The sequence below is a fragment of the Capra hircus genome, chromosome 7 (assembly GCF_001704415.2).
Source record: "Capra hircus breed San Clemente chromosome 7, ASM170441v1, whole genome shotgun sequence".
NCBI classification, from domain to species: domain Eukaryota; kingdom Metazoa; phylum Chordata; class Mammalia; order Artiodactyla; family Bovidae; genus Capra; species Capra hircus.
The window spans coordinates 87745036-87762360 of NC_030814.1; the positions used below are offsets into that span (position 1 = coordinate 87745036).

Here is a 17325-nt window from a genome sequence, read left to right on the forward strand (position 1 = left end):
AGATAGCTTTACAATGCATTTGTCACCACATCCTAGTTGGAAGCATTCTGGTCTGAGATAGGAATTTAAAATAAGTAGTAATTTTAATTGGGCTTCCCCTGGTGGATCACAGGTTAAAGCATCTGCCTGCATTGTGGGAGACCTGGGTTCGATCCCTGGGTCAGGAAGATTCCCCAGGTTTACATGGCTTCTTCTAGGTTTTAAGTAATTTTCAGTTGTTTTTATAAAAGCATTTAAAGAAATTTCCAATTTGTTGTCATGAAGATTAGGTTAAATATAAGAATATATTGTATTTTTTGGTTACTATATTTTAACTCAAAAGAATGTATGTTAAATTCTGCCCACAATAAAACAAATAGGGGCTATACAGGAAAGGCTGGACAGATTACCTAGCAACCGTGCTGTGTGTGCGCGAAGTCACTACAGTCATGTCCGACTCTTTGCAACCCCATGAACCATAGCCCACCAGGCTCCTCTGTCCATGGGGATTCTCCAGGCAAGGATACTGGAATGGGTCGCCATGCCCTCCTCCACCTAGCAACATACCAACATTACTGAGTGTACCGTCAAGCATTGAGATAAATTCTTGATATTCATTATTTCATTTGATTCTTACCACCTCATAAAGCAGATTCAACTAAATTACCAATATAGAAATTTTGGATTAGAGAAGGACAAACTTAGAGGACATTTGAACAAGGTCCCTGCCTATAGGTGTCACACATGGGAAAAGAATCCAGATGGGCCGGCAACAGAGTCCACAATGTTACATATACCTTATTAAATGTGAAAAAAAGACCCAAGATCATCCATCAAATTGACATGTGTATTTATTGCACAAATATCCCCTAGAACTGGGAGGTTATTATAATACAGGCGTACATTTGAGAAATGTATACAGAACAAGGAACACGTATTTACATTTTACATCTCCCACCATCTAAATAACTTAGAGAAAGCAAAACAATCTCATAAGACATCTAGCAGAAGTAGGCATTGTATAAAATGTTTGTTTTTTTTAAGTGATCATCCCCAGTGTATGCCAATTGCAACAAAATGAAATCTGTGCTACTGTGTTTATTGCACTTAACATTGTCAAACTCAAAATTAAGACACATTAATAAAAGCCAGGAACATTTAAAATCAAAACAGTTAGTTTATATACAGGAAAAATTAGTTTTAAATCTATAATGTAAAAGATTCCTTTTTCATTTCCTGCTGCAACAAATAGGTTTTTAAAATGTGTACTACATATCTGTCTGTACCATAAGAGGTTGAAAAATTATTTTGAAAAGGCCAAAATTCTTTTCACATTCATCATAATGACTATACTTCAAAGAAGTAGCAGTTCATTGCTTGGGCTTTGTGTAATGAAAGAATAACTATAACAAACAGAGCAAAAATTACAGGATGGTAAATTGTAAAACTCAGGAATCCTATAAGGATTAATGATTCTATACGAAGCTTAGTTTTAAGAATTACAGTAGCATGAGCCATCCATTTGTTGAAAACCAGATTTCCAAAATGGTAATTTATTACAGATTTCAAATAAATAGGACTGTGAATAGTTTGATGATTAATTTAAAAAATAAGACACAATAACAGACATTGTTTACCTGCTACGTATCCTGAACTATAATGAGAAAAAATGTAAGTGGCCCACATATAATCTTTTCCATATTCTGAATTCAGAAAAAGAGATTGATTCATAAAACTCAAAACAACAGATCAGATAATTTCTTTAATGAATAGACTAAAAAAACTATGCCAATGAAAATATATCCACAAACACTCTTTGACAGCAAGTCACCCATGGGAGACTCAGGCACTAAAACAGCTGATAGGATACGGGGGCCAAACTGCCTGCAGGCACACCAACTTCAGGTTTACATTCCATTAAAATAACCATTTCATCTCAGTCTAGCTGAAGATTAGAACAAGGTAAAATGTGACCCAATGCTATAAATTTGAGGTCAAAAACTAAATAAACCACAGAAATTTCCTTAATTACTGAAAATTTAAATAGCAAGAATGGATGCATTAGACAGAAAAGATACTTAGTAACAGAATAAGCAAGTGGTTTTCAATTTTAAGCTAATCAGCTGATTATGATGAAAATAGTTCATGAAAGCAGAAACCAGTTTCACTTCTTACATTAAGAGCATCTTAGACCAGATAAGTAAAGGATAAACTATTAATATAATGTAGTATTTCAAGTAAACTGAGGTAGTAGAGCATATTGAAAACTTTATCTACCCATCTTTCTATTTACATTACTTACAAGAGTTTGGTTCCATATTAGCCTTTCGCACAAACAACCCTCCCCAGTATATACAAAAACAATTACAACTGAAAAGTTGAAATCTTTGAAAAAAACAAATAGCTATTGGAAGGGAGGAGCTATTAGAGAAAAGAAAATTTTAAGAATTAATGAGTTTTGTTAGTGTAAATTGAATATTATGAAGCAGTGAAACAAATATTCAGTTCCTATGGGTTCAAGAAGGGCTTGATACCGAAAACCAAGGGCCTCGGCTACCTGAGCACTTTTAAAGAAAATAGTATTATTTCTGCCAATGCTTTGGTGCAATTTTTAATCCCAATTTTAATTTATTAAATTAGATGCAAATATGTAAATATTAACATTCATAAGAATTAGCTTATACTTATAAACAAAACAAATGGTATAAAGTAGTATTCTTATTTTGGGAATCTACATTCCTCAACCTTAAAAAAAGATTGGCTTTACTTATAGTTTAGGGTGTGTGAAACAGAAAAATCACCGGAAAGTAATATTTCAACACTATATACAATTACTACTAGTTGAAAATATATCTTTAAAAAGGCATGTTTACCAATCTTGTATTTCTACCTCTGGTTTTTTAAAAAATAGATACATATGTACACTTGGGTGGATAACATAACACAAATTTATATACTTTATTCTGAGTTTATTTTAATTAAAAGTTGTTTAAAATATTGAGAAATACTTAGAAATTAGCTATTTTGAATTGAAAAACAAACAAACAAAACCAAATAATCACAACTCTATAGATCTTTGTACCTTAGAAACAAAGAAAACTAGTGAAATGACTATTTCTGAGCCATTTAGTGAGATATCTGTTGCTACTTATGAGCTATGGCAAGACTGTAGTGATCATAATCAAATTCTTCAACGTTACTCATTTTATAGAAACTTCTAAGTTACAATGTGGCTTCTTTGAATGCTTGTCCCCCAAATGCTTTTTTTAGTTTCACTTGGTTAAAAATCTACCACCATCCAGAAGTCCAATTAAAATGAAAAAGTCATCCAGTGGTGACACGGTATGCACTGCAATGCAGAATACCAAGGTGACTGACTCATTCAGATGAAAGTCTGAAGGAGAAAAAAACTGCCATAAATGCATGTTGTGACTGCTTCCTTGGTTTCTACTTAACTTTTCACTGAAGTTAATTTCCAACAGCCTTTATGTTAAAGTAGTATCTGAGCAACATACGGGGAGTGAGTGCTTGCTACAGCAGCCAAGAGAGGAAGATCACTGGATTCAATCCTAGAAAAAAAAAAAAAATCTCAGTTCAGGTTTTTTGTGCCCAGTACATAAGTCCTACAGGCAAAAGACTGCTACCTGTAAGATCACTATACATCTCCAATCAAGGACACTGGCTACCATGGTCAAAATGAAAAGGGGAAGAGAACTCAAGATAATGAAAATAAGAAATTTTTCCATAAGTAAAAACCATAACCAAAGATTTTTTTTAAAAAGGAAACCTCTGAAATGCAACAGAAACGAAGTCTTAATGTAGAAAACCATCTCGGTGATCTGCTGATGGGCCATGCATCAGGGAAAGTGATGATGTCTATGAAATACTATATAATAACAGAATGATAGTATGCAGCCCTATTATTCTGGATACAAATGTTTCTATAGTAAGATTCACTGGGAAGAAGTAATGGAAGCCTCTTAAAAGTGTAATCTACCACAAATAATGTACAGGAAAAGAAAACTAGCCAATAAACATCAAAATAAGTTATGTAGACTCACTCATGGTTAAAGAATAAATCTGAATAAAATCAGATTTCATTTTTCAGCAAATAGCTTAGCAAAAATTAAAAAGTTTAGTAATAAAAGTAGTAGGAAGAGTGTGCTTCCCACTGTTTGTGGGAATTTATTCTGGTACTTTCTGAATAGAATTTACTATTGCTTGTCAAAATAAATACCAAGATCTATCAACAATTTAATACGCATGTCCTTTAATTCAAAAATTCTACTTCAAATAATGTATCCTATATACTTTAAAGAATTATACTGATTCCAGCACTGATTTGTAATAGCAAACTACTGAAAATAATCTAAACACTATATAATGGAATGCAATATAGCCTTTAAAAATTATATAGACCAGTATGTGTGGGATGTGCTTAAATGAACATTCAAGATTCATTAAAAGGCAAGTTGCAGAATGGCAAATAAGAGTACAGACGAATTTGTACTTTTAACCCTACACATTTAAAAATTCTAGAAGAAACAATCATTAACTGTGTTTGGATGAAAACATAAATTTTGGAAAAGATAATACAACTTACTTTTCACTTTATGCCAAAATGCATGTATACTGTACATACATTACCTTAAAAATTAGTTTAAACTTTTAAAAAATAAAAAGCTTCTCACACACAGAATCATTTCCAATCTGGATGCTAAGGAATAACATTAATGAAAGAATTTAATCTGGTTTCAGACATACAGTAGTAGCTCAATATTGGCTGTTTCTCCCTTCATAAAAGCTAAAACTAGACAAAAGTTCCAGCTTGTTTTAATTTAGTCAACCAGCATTTCAAGAAATAATTCATGCACCTGTGTGTGCGCGCACACGCGCGCACACACACACACACACACACACGAAAAGTGGGCAAAGAACACAGGGAAAGTGGCCACAGGACATAATGAAAGGGGCTATACTCTGACTCCCGCCAGCTTCCTCTCTGTCCTTCAGTTAGCGTTTTACATAACTGGCTTCTTCCCAGGAATAACTGCAGAGCATTAAGACATAATATATAAAAAATGGAGAAGGAACAATAAATACGTAGATAATATACCACCATCCACAGAGGGCCATTACTTCTTCAATTAGTTCATCTGGATAACAGGGCAAATGCTGGGAATGATGAGTTTATAATATATTTACTAAATAAAAATGAATATTCAACTTTTCTAATGCAAACATTTATATTTTAATTCATTTCTATTAAACTATATTCTCAATCTAGTGAACTGCACAGGGACACTGCCTTTCACATCAGTCCAAGACAAGGTTCTGCTTTTATACTGTAGAGCACAACCCAGATGATAATACTGTACAGCTTCTAACAAGACAACAATTTAAAAAGAAAAAGGCAATTTTGGTGAATGTTCCTTGCCTAAATAAAGACAGTGCAATGAAAAAGCAAAGCCAGAGAAAATCAGGAACATACCCTAGAACCACTCCTAGCTCCTTGACATGAACACGCATCTGCCCCCTCAGGTACTCAGACAGCATTTTGCTCTTGAAGTACAGCTCCTGTAACCGATCTTCAAGATGCATTACACACTGCAGTTAGGAGGGAACCAAGAACAAGGTCAGAAAACGCACAACTCAAAGTAATGGCAAATTCCAAAGCATTATACTTTGACAATTCTACTTAGCTATTCCAATATAATCTAAAATTTGGAGCATATTTTTAAAGCATGCAATTTTAGCTAAAGGAGTGTAAACTCACTAGCTTGTATCAAAGATTTAGATTCTACAGAACTATTTTTTTTAATGTGGTAAATTACATATAATATAAAGTTAACCATTTTACATATGAGTTACCATTTTAACTACTTTATACAACTGAGAGGCATTAAGTACATTCAAAAGGTTACGCAACTTATCACCACCATCCATATCCAGAACTTTGAAAAATAAGTTTTTATTCCAAATTTGATAACATAACACTCTTATAAATTAATATACTTCAAATATATTTACATTAGAAGGCTACATTCTCCTATGGAAAGCAAAAGAAAACATTTCCAGCAGCTCATAGAGAATGCTCTATAGGCCTCACTAGAAGAAATGTTTCTAGGCTGGAATATTAAAAACTAACACAGATACATTTTGTTTCTTGCCAATTAACTTGCACAAGTCACTAAAATAAGTGTCTTTTTATGTGAATTGTTAGTATATATATATATATATATGAAGAATTGTTAGTATATATATATGAAGAAAAAGCATGAGGGGTAGGTGCTAAAATACTAAATTCCTGCAGAGTATTTCTCTCGAATGAAAACTGGCTGCTGTTAAAGCTCCTAATAAAAACACATTTTCTTTTTCTTCAGGAAAAAAAAAACTGAATAGATTTCTTGGCACACATTCTTTTGTGGTGTATTTTTGGTAGTATTAATATAATACTCATGTAGACTGAAAATGCCTTAAGTGAAAAAGAAAATATCTATAAAACATATGTTAATAATAGGATTCATACACACAAACTTGCCATATCACCTGTCAGGCACACAATTCAATGTTATTAAGTATATTCACAATGTTGTACACCATCATCACTATCCATTTCCAGAAGATTTTCATTATCCCAAACAGAAACTCTATACCCAGTATTCAATAGCCCTTTATGCCCTCCTTCCCCCACTCCTAGTAATCTATCTATTCTGTTTCTATGAACATGCCTATTCCAGACACCTTACGTTAGTGGCAGAGAAGGCAATGGCACCCCACTCCAGTACTCTTGCCTGGAAAATCCCATGGATGGAGGAGCCTGGTAGGCTACAGTCCATGGGGTCGCTAAGAGTTGGATACGACTGAGCGACTTCACTTTCACTTTTCATTTTCATGCATTGGAGAAGGAAATGGCAACCCACTCCAGTGTTCTTGCCTGGAGAATCCCAGGGATGGGGGAGCCTGGCGGGCTGCCATCTCTGGGGTCGCACAGAGTCGGACACGACTAAAGTGACTCAGCAGTATGTAAGTGGACCACATAATATCTGTCCTTTTTTATTTTGCTTATTTCACTTAGCATAACGTTCCAGCCCTGCTGTACCATTTATCAGAATTTTCTTCCGCTTTATAGCTGAAATATTCCACTCTGTGTATTATACATCATTTACTGGTGGACATGAGTTGTTTCCAATTTTGTCTACTGTAAGTTATACTGCTGTGAAAAACAGGGAACAACTGTTCAGCCCCTGCCTTCAGTTATTTTGATTATAAATATAGAAGCAGACCTGCTGGACCACATGACATTTAATACAATGTTAAACTTTTTGAGGAACTGCCAAACTGTTTCCACACCAGCTAAACCATTTTACATTCCCACCAGCAATGCATAACAGTTCTGATTTCTCTGTATTCAATATTTGTTATTTTGGGGGTTTATTTGATCAAAACCATCCTTATGGGTGTGAAATGGTATCTCAATGTGGTTTTGATTTTCACTTTCCTAATAACTAATGGATGTTATTGAATTATCTTCTCATGTATTTACTGGCTATTTGTTTATCTTCTTTAAAGTGTCTACTCAGGTCCTTTGCCTATTTTTTGACTTGTTTCTTTGCTGAATTGTACGAGTTCTCTATGTATTCTGGATATCAATCTCTTTTCAGATGTATGATTAGTAAATATTTTCTCCTGTCCTGTCATTGTCTTTTCCCTCTGTTGATACACAAAAGTTTTTAGCTCGATGAAGTCCCAATTTATCTACTTTTCCTTTACTGTCTGTCCTTTTGATGCCACGTCCAAGGAATCACTGCTAACTCCAGTATCATGAAGATTATCCCCTGTATTTTCTTTAGAGAGTTTTACAGTTTAATATTTAAATTTAGTTGGTTTTTTTAAGTTTAGATTTAAGTTAAAGTCCATTTTTATTAATGGCGTAAAGTAATGATTCAACTTCATTCTTTTGCATGTGGATATCCACTTTTCTCTAGGCTGGACTACTGGAGTGGGTAGCCTTTCCCTTCTCTAGGGACACGCACACATCCTGTTTTCTCAGTAGGATTTGCTGCAAAGACTCCTTTTCCCCTTTGAATGGTCTTGGCTTCCTTGTCAAAAATCGATTGACCATATGTTAGGGTTTATTTGGGGGATACTATAATCAATTGGTCTATATGTCTGTCCTTATGATACTAACACACTGTTTTGATTACTGTCCCTTTATATAAAGTCTTAAAATTAGGAGGAGTAACTCCCGCAGTTTCATTCTTAGAGTCTTCCAAACAATGTGAAATGACTTTCATTTATTTATGTCTTTAATTTCTATCAGAGATGTTTTGTAGTTTTCAATGTAGAAGTATTTTGCCTCCTTGGTGAAATATATTCCTAAGTAATTTATTCTTTTAATGCTACTGTAATTGCTTTCTTCATTTCTTCTTCAAGACTGTTCATTCCTAGCATATGTGAATGCAACTATCTTTACATGCTGATTTATCTTACATCTTTGCTAAATCCATTTACTAACTCTATCAGAGTTTTTTGGTGGAATCTTAGTTTCCTACGTATAAGATCATATCTGCAAACAGAGATAGTTTTCTTTTTTTCCAATTAGGATACCTTTTGCTTCTTTTCTTGCCTAACTGCTCTGGTTATGACTTTCCAATACTATGTTGAGAAACAGTGGTGAAGGTGAACAACCACATTTTCTCCCTGTTCTTAAGGATAAAACTTTCACTAGTCTTTAATCACTGAGTATAACGCCAGCTCTGGGTCTATCGTTCATAGCTTTTGTCTTGTTGATCTACAAAGGTCTTTAACTATGCTGTATTACAGTTCTCCTAACCAAAAAAGGAAAGAATCTTGAAATCTTAGAAATGGCATCTTCAGAAAAAGGTTATCAGTGTTATAAAAAAGGATCACCCAGGGACTTCCCTGGTGGTTCAGTGGCTAAGACTCCACACTCCTAGTGCAGGGGCCCTGGATTCAATCCCTGGTCAGGGAACTAAATCCCAAATACTGCAACTAAGACTTGGCACAGCCAAATAAATAAATAAATAATTTTTTAAAAAAATCATCCAAAGTCCTAATATGAAAATGATGCTACACAATGCACTGACATTCTGCACAGAGCTTAGGGCTTATTACATGTCATTACTTCACATAATACTAAGCCAGGTACTGCAGAAGTAGACTATATAGACAAGTACGTGTACATATCCTTTTGTCTTAGCTTGAGTTGCAATAACAAAGTACCACAGACTCAATGGCTTAAATAACAGATAATTATTTTCTCACAGCTCTGGAAACTGGGAGTCTGAGATCAGGGTGCCAGCATGGCTGAGTTTTAGTGAGATCTCTCTTCCTGGCTAGCAGAGGGCTCCCTTCTCCCTGTGTCCTCACACGGTAGAGTAAATGGAATCGCTCTCTTCCTCTTCTTTTAAGGCCACTAATCTCATAATGAGAGTCCCACTCTCATAACCTGCTGCTAAGTCACTTCAGTTGTATCCGACTCTGTGCGACCCCATAGACGGCAGCCCATCAGGCTCCCCATCCCTGGGATTCTCCAGGCAAGAACACTGGAGTGTGTTGCCATTTCCTTCTCCAATGCATGAAAGTGAAAAGTGAAAGTGAAGTCGCTCAGTTGTGCCCGACTCTTAGCGACCCCATGGACTGCAGCCCACCAGGCTCCCCCGTCCATGGGATTTTCCAGGCAAGAGTACTGGAGTGGGGTGCCATTGCCTTCTCCGTAACCTAATCTAACCCTAATTATTTCTCAAAGGCCATCACATTGCAGAGTATGGCTTCAACATATTGATTTTAGAGGAACACGAACACTGTAGTCCATAACACCTTCTTTCAAGAAAATAATAATGAAGATAACAGTAGTATTCAATGTAGGCACATGAATAACAATAGGGTTAAGTTAGCTATCACAGTGCCCACAGTAATTCAAGCCTTACACATACTTACAAAATTTGGAGACAGGTTATGTTTATAAAGCTGAAGAGTGGAATGAAGCAGATTGGAAACAAGACTAGAAACCAACACTTCTTTTCCCAATTTATTATCTGTCATTCGTCTCTGGCTACTGGCCACTTGAACAGTCCATTTATCCATATCTGCTATAATACAGACAGCTTCTGCTATTGGTTCATCCAATACTGGATGCTGGAAAAAAAAAAAAGAAAAAGAAATCATCTTAAAAAAAGAAAAGTTTTCAAAGATACTGTTAATGGGATGGGCAAGGAAGAGAAACTAGACAAAAACAAAACAAAGGAATATGAAACTTCTGAGAGCTACTGCCAAAGAATCCTTGACGGTGAAGAAAGTAGCTCAATAACAAATACCCTGAGATATCTTATAAAAATCATAAAACATTCATTACCAGAATTTTAATCCAGAACTTGAATTTTACCAGTATTTTGATCATTCATTCAACAGATTTACTGAGTGCCAACTATGCGCCAGACAACTGAAAGAAAATACTTTTACTTTGAAAGAGCTAAATATTTTAAAAATAGGAAGGAAATAAATTCACATGAAAGGTCAATGGTAAGGTTCTGTGCTAACTATCCCATCTAGTCAGGCATCAATTTGTTTGAGCACCTCAGAGGCTATCCCTTGATTATCTCTTCCTCGGTATGTGTGCTAGGTTTTTATATTTTAAAAAAATATATATCCAGAGTACAGATACAGCAGTTAAAAAGGAGACAAATCAACACATACTAACATGTTTCATCTCAGGATACTTGGTTAAATGGGTGGGAGAAAAGTCACCACACGCAGCTTCCCAGGTAGTATAGTAGTAAAGAATCCACCCGCCAAGCAAGGCAGGAGACACAAGAGATGAGGGTTTAATCCCTAGTTTGGGAAGATTCCCTAGGAGAGGAAATGGCAACCCACTCCAGTATTCCTGCCTGGAAAATTCCACAGACAGAGGAGCCTGTTGGGCTACAACGGAGCTGCAAAGAATCAGACACGACTGAGCATGTGCACGCACACACTATATCCCAGTTATGTTCTTAAAAATTCAGATCTTTATCTAAATGAAAATGTATAGAAAAAGAAAATACTCAAATCAAACATTATAAAGTTTTCTGTGAAGAACTATGAAATATTAAGAGTATAGAGAATTTTCACTTTTTGCTTTGTATATCTTTATATTGCTTAAATTTCTATCAGAAGCATTCACCTAAATGATATTTAAATAAGAAAATTTAAGAAATAGAGAGAAAAACATTTTTAGCTCACATATGTGGATAAAACAACCACAGGCATATGCCTGTGCCCTTGGGTTCCCATGGTTTACCCACGAAGAATTAAGTACATAGTACCAGCATAAATAAGAGATGCTCAATACATCTTTCTGTATTCAGAAAGGTAAGGCTTTCTTCACCATTGGCCATATGAATTAACATATTGGCAGTAAGACTGAAATATAAACTACAACCTGAAATACTTAAACCCTATGGCTTTTCTCCTTTATAACTCTCACTATTACTAAAATTTCACAGCAAGAATGTAACAAGTTTACTCCTGGAAAAACCCAAGTTTGGCACCCCCGCCCACCCCCCACAGGGATATCTCCTGGTCCAGAATAAAGCTTTTTGCTTGATGCTAAGGAAACAAAGAGAAGGGAGCTCACAGTCCTATGAAGGAGATAAAAAGAAATACATATGCAGCTATGAAAATACTTGTGTAATAAATTAAACAGTCACCAAGTGCTGGGGTACCAGAGGAGGGCAACAGTGGGTTCTCTATGACTGGAAGTTACACAGTAGAAGGAACACAAGGATATGACACTGAAGTATGAATAGCATTCCTAATGAAAAATGGAAGAGGATTATGGATAATTCTGTAAAGGGGAATACCATGAAAAGACTCAAAATGAGAAGTACATGCATGTAACCAAATTTGTGAAAAATGATACTGAGAAGTGGGAAACAAAAGAATGCAAAGGAGGAGGCTAGAAAGCTAACACTGTGAAGACTTCCCATGGAACTCTAAATTCTGTATTTATTTTTATAAATGGTAGTTAAATATTTCTTATTCAACTCTTACCAAGGATATAATACTTTTCATCAACTTCAATACTGAAACATAATTTTGGAAATGGTATATACATGTAAAGAGATAAGGTAAATCTTACATTTTTAAGAAACAAGAAAAGAGTGAATATATATTCAATGTAACTACTTTTGTTCTTATAAAAGAAAAATACAGTGGGAGATAGGATAAAATAATTTAAGTGGAAAACAAGCTGTTAAAGGAAGATACTTCTTGCAAAAGCAGAGGGCATCTTCAGGAGATGAGAATTACAATGGAAGTCCATCTACTAGCCTCACAAGGAAATGCCTAAACAGGTAATGAGGAAACTGCTATGAAATAAACATATCTCTTTTTTAAAGGCTTAAAAATTACTTTAGAAATTCACTTTATAGCTCCTCAATCAAAAGTCACATGGCTAAGATTTTAAAAGCCATTTTTTCTGTTAAGATAAAGGAAAATGAGCCCACATCAGTAGTTTCCGAAGAAGTATTAGTTTCTCAGTCATGTCCAACTCTTTGCAACGCCATGGACTCTACAAGCTCCTCTGTCATGGAATTCTCCAAGCAAGAATACTGGAATGGGTTGCCATGCCCTTCTCCAGGGGATCATTCTGACCCCAGGATCAAACCCGGGTCTCCCACATTGCAGGCAGATTCTTTACCCTCTGAGCCACCAGGGAAGCCCAGTTTCCCAAGAAAGAAGGGCCTAAAACCCAAGTCTGAGACTACAACTGATCCAAATCAAACTCACTTACAGTTCAGTTCAGTCACTGAGTCGGGTCCGACTCTGCCACCCCAAGCACTGCAGCACACCAGGCTCCCCTATCCATCACCAACTCCCGTACCTTGCTCAAACTCATGGTGATGCCATCTAACCAACTCATTCTCTGTCATCTGCTTCTCCTGCTGCTTTCAATCTTTCCCAGCATCATGGTCTTTTACAATGAGTCAGTTCTTCACATCAGGTGGCCAAAGTACTGGAGTTTCAGCTTCAGCATCAGTTCCTCTGTTGAATATTTGGGATTGATTTCCTTTAGGATAGACTGGTTTGATCTCCTTGCATTCCAAGGGACTCTCAAGAGTCTTCTCCAACACCACAATTTAAAAGCATCATTCTTTAGCGCTCAGCTTTCTTTATGGTCCAACTCTCACATCCATACATGACTACTAGAAAAACCATAGCTTTGACTATATGAACCTTTGTCAGTAAAGTAATGTCTCTGCTTTTTAATATGCTGTCTAGGTTTGTCATCATTTTTCTTAAAAAGAGCAACTGTCTTTTAATTTCATGGCTGGAGTCACCATCTGCATTGAGTTTGGAGTCCAAGAAAATAAAAATAAAGACTGTCACAGTTTCCATTGTTTCCCCATCTATTTGCCATGAAGTGATGGGACCAGATGCCACGATCTTAGTTTTCTGAATGTGGAATTTTAATAAAGCCACTTTTTCACTCTCCTCTTTCACTTTCATCAAGAAACTCTTTTAGTTCCTCTTCACTTTCTGCCATAAGGGTGGTGTCATCTGCATATCTGAGGTTATTGATATTTCTCCCGGCAATCCTGATTCTAGCTTGTGCTTCATCCAGTCTGGCAGTTCACATGATGTACTCTGCTTATAGTTAAATAGCAAGGTGACAATATACGTACTCCTTTCTCAACTTGAAACCTGTCAGTTGTTCCATGTCCAGTTCTAACTGCTGCTTTTTGACCTGTATCAGGTTTCACAGGAGGCAGGTCAGGTGGTCTTGTATTCTCATCTCTTTAAGAATTTTCCAGTTTGTTATGATCCACACAGTCAAAAGCTTCAGCATAGTCAATGATGTAGATGATTTTCTGAATTCTCTTGCTTATTCTATGATCCAACGGATGGTGGCTGGTTCCTCTGCCTTTTCTAAATACATTTTGAACATCTCGAAGTTCTTAGTTCACATAGTGTTGAAGCCTACCATGGAGAATTTTGAGCATTACTTTGCTAGCGTGTGAGATGAGTGCAATTGTGTGTTAATTTGAACATTCTTTGTCATTACCTTTCTTTGGGATGGCTTCCCTAGTTGCTCAGCTGGTAAAGAATCCGCCTGCAATGCGGGAGACCTGGGTTTGATCCCAGATTGGGAAGAAGAAGGGAAAGGCTCCCCACTCCAGTATTCTGGCCTGGAAAATTCCATGGACTATATAGTCAATGGGGTTGCAAAAAGACAGACAAGACTGACTGATTGACTTGCACTTTCTCTTCTTTGGGATTGGAATGAAAACTAACCTTTTCCAGTCCTGTGGCCACTGCCGAGTTTTCCTAATTTGCTGGCATATTGACTGCAGCACTTTAACAGCATCATCTTTTAGGATTTCATATAGCTCAGCTGAAATTCCATTACCTCCACTAGTTTTGTTCATAGTGATGCTTCCTAAGGACAACCTGACTTCACAGTTCCGGATGCCTGGCTCTAGGTGAGTGATCACACAATCATGCTTAGCTAAGTGATTAAGATCTTTTTTGTATAGTTCTTGCCACCTCTTCTTAATATCATCTGCTTCTGTTAGGTCCATACCATTTCTGTCCTTTAGTGTGCCTGTCTCTCTGCATGATATGTTCCCTTGGTATCAATTTTTTGAAGAGATCTCTAGTCTTGCCCATTTTATTGTTTTCCTCTATTTGCATTGATCACTTACTTAGGAAGGCTTTTTTATCTCTCCTTGCTAGTCTTTGGAAATTCTGCATTCAGATGGATATATCTTTCCTCTTCTCCTTTGCCTTTTGCTTTTCTTCTTTTCTCAGCTATTTGTAAGGTCTCCTCAGACAACCATTTTACCTTTTTGCATTTCTTCTTCTTGGGGATGGTTTTGATCACTGCCTCCTGTACAGTGTTACATAGTTCTTTAAGTACTCTATCAGATCTAATCCCTTGAATCTATTTGTCATTTCCACTGTATAACAGTATAAATTCATTTTAGGGGTTGTTAAAGTACCAAGGGGGCAGTACCAGTGATTTATTATGAAGCTACTTCTTTTCACTCAATGGATTATCATAAGCAATGTCCTAATCTGATAAAATTTCAAGTTAGTCAAATTCAGTCCTTTCCTTAACCATCAACTTCTGGAAAGAAACAGCCTATACCCAATAGGAACATATTCTTACTTGAGAATACATTTCCTATTTTGTGACCTGGAAGTATTTGAGGTTGGATACAAATACTTTCCTCAAAACTAATCAGTTTTCTTCATTTATCTTTTTTTTTTTTAAGAGAGAGAACCCCAATATTTTAAAGGAAACAGGTTTTAGGGACATTACAAACTGCTGTTCAAACTAGCATTGTCTTTGGAGAAGAAAATACCAAACATGCAACAAGAACATGAAAATAGTTCTAAATTTAAAAATTGGTCAATATCTTCATTTCTGGGAATCTAGCCTAAAGAAATAACCTTAAATTTATAAAACGCAGCAACAGTATCAATGTTATTTGTAACAATAAAAGGAAGAAAAGTTGTTTTTTAAATTTGAGCAATAAGAGACTAAAGAGCACAGAAATAAGCCCATGTATATATGCTCAATTAATTTGACTAAGGACTCATGAATAGTTTCTTCAATAAATAGTGCTTAATGAAACTGGACCACTATCTTACACCACACACAAAGTCAATTCATATGCTAAATGAGTTCTATACACCATAACCAAATGGGATTTTTCCCCCTAGGAATACAAAGATTGGATTAACATCTAAAAATCAGTCAATGTAATCGATCACATTAACAGAAAAACCCACATGATCATTTCAACAGAGTCACAAAAGTATTTGACAAAACCCCACACTAGGTCATGATTTAAGGGGGTAGGGCACAGAAAACTCAAAACACTAGGAATAGAACTTTATCCAGCTGATAAAAGAGCATTGTATAAGAATCCAACAGCTAACATCATTACACTTAATAATTAAATGCTTGATGCCTTTTCCCTAAGAAAAAGAACAAGATAGAGATGTCTGACATCAGCACTTCAATGCAACACTGTACTAAACGCTCTAGGCTATATTATCAGGCCAGGGCAAAAAAGAGGCACCCAGACTGGAAAGGAAGACAGTAACATGAAGCTGTATGTAGAAAACCTCAAAGAAGCCACACAAAGAACTATGAAAACTAATAAAAGAGCTCAGCAAAGCATCAGGATACAACAGCAATATATAAAAAATCAACTGCAATACTATATGCCAGAAATGAAAATTAATTCCATTCACATTTATGCATTTGCAATATTTTGATGTTATAAATAACTTGGTGATGAACACCTAAGAATACACATAGTATTTTCTGTATTTTCAGATTTCCAATTTGACAGATTCAGTAATTTTCACAATGACAGGTACAAACATACAGGTAACCACATATAAAGTGATGGATTTAGAGAACAATTGTGTTCTGTGTGTGCATCCGTGTGTGTTCAGTCGTGTTCAACTCTTTGAGACCACCAGGCTCCTCTGTCCATGGAATTTTCCAGGCAAGAATACTGGAGGGGGTTGCCATTTCCTTCTCCAATTATACACTGAAGTGTGACCAAAAAAAGGCAACTCTGGGTTCTACTGGTTAATAGTTTGTCCAAATAAATTTAAGAGCAGTGAAGGCCACTCACCTGCACAGCATGAGATAAATCTGACACCAGACACTGACGGAGCCTCTCATCATTCCCGATTCCTTGAAGAACAAAGTCAGGGACATAAGAAGAGCAATAGCCACCCAGCAAGGATCTCCCAAAGTTGGCAATGTTGGGCTGAACAGCACTCACTTCAATTAACTTCGACCTGGGAGAAAAGTTCCAAAAGAAGGCGCATCTATTCAGTAATAAATATATTTTACAAACATACAAAAAAAATTTGGACTCTACTAATCCACATTTCCAGTACCATCATTCTCTATAAAATATACTAAAAGTAAAATCATCCTTAAATAAAAACTGGCCTAAAAACAAACAAAAAAAACACACTGGCTTAAGGGCTCAATGAGAACACAAAACACTCCTTCATATCCAAAAAGGGTTTGATGGACAACTGTAATGAGATGAGCATGAATCTTTCACAACAGACTTTAGGAAGGCTATCCCTTGTGTATATGTAACACACCCTTAATACAATCAAATTACAGAAACCATCACCTAAAACCAAGTATAAATAATTCACAAACCCAAAGCTTGGTGTGTAACATCTCAGGTATGAATCTCTTCCTTGTATTCTTGACTGAGAGTATATGTTCTATGCTTTCCTCTTATCTCCAAAATGATTTCTAACAGCTATTTCCTACCTTCTCTCAGTGATCACCTC

At 35.9% G+C, this 17325-nt stretch overlaps 1 protein-coding gene across 2 annotated transcripts in view; it reads right to left on the reverse strand.

Annotated features, from left to right (window-relative positions):
* FNIP1 (folliculin interacting protein 1) overlaps window positions 813–17325 on the reverse strand; it is a 122559-nt gene continuing 106046 nt past the window's right edge. Inside the window, exons 15-18 of one of the 2 annotated variants that reach the window (XM_018050722.1) lie at window positions 16641–16809; window positions 9943–10140; window positions 5471–5586; window positions 813–3548 (exon numbers count right to left, since the gene is read on the reverse strand). In XM_018050722.1, the coding sequence (XP_017906211.1) occupies window positions 3470–3548; window positions 5471–5586; window positions 9943–10140; window positions 16641–16809 (562 nt within the window). In that variant the 3' untranslated portion in view covers window positions 813–3469. The remainder of the gene's footprint in view (window positions 3549–5470; window positions 5587–9942; window positions 10141–16640; window positions 16810–17325) is intronic. The other variant, XM_018050723.1, reaches the window with a different exon arrangement.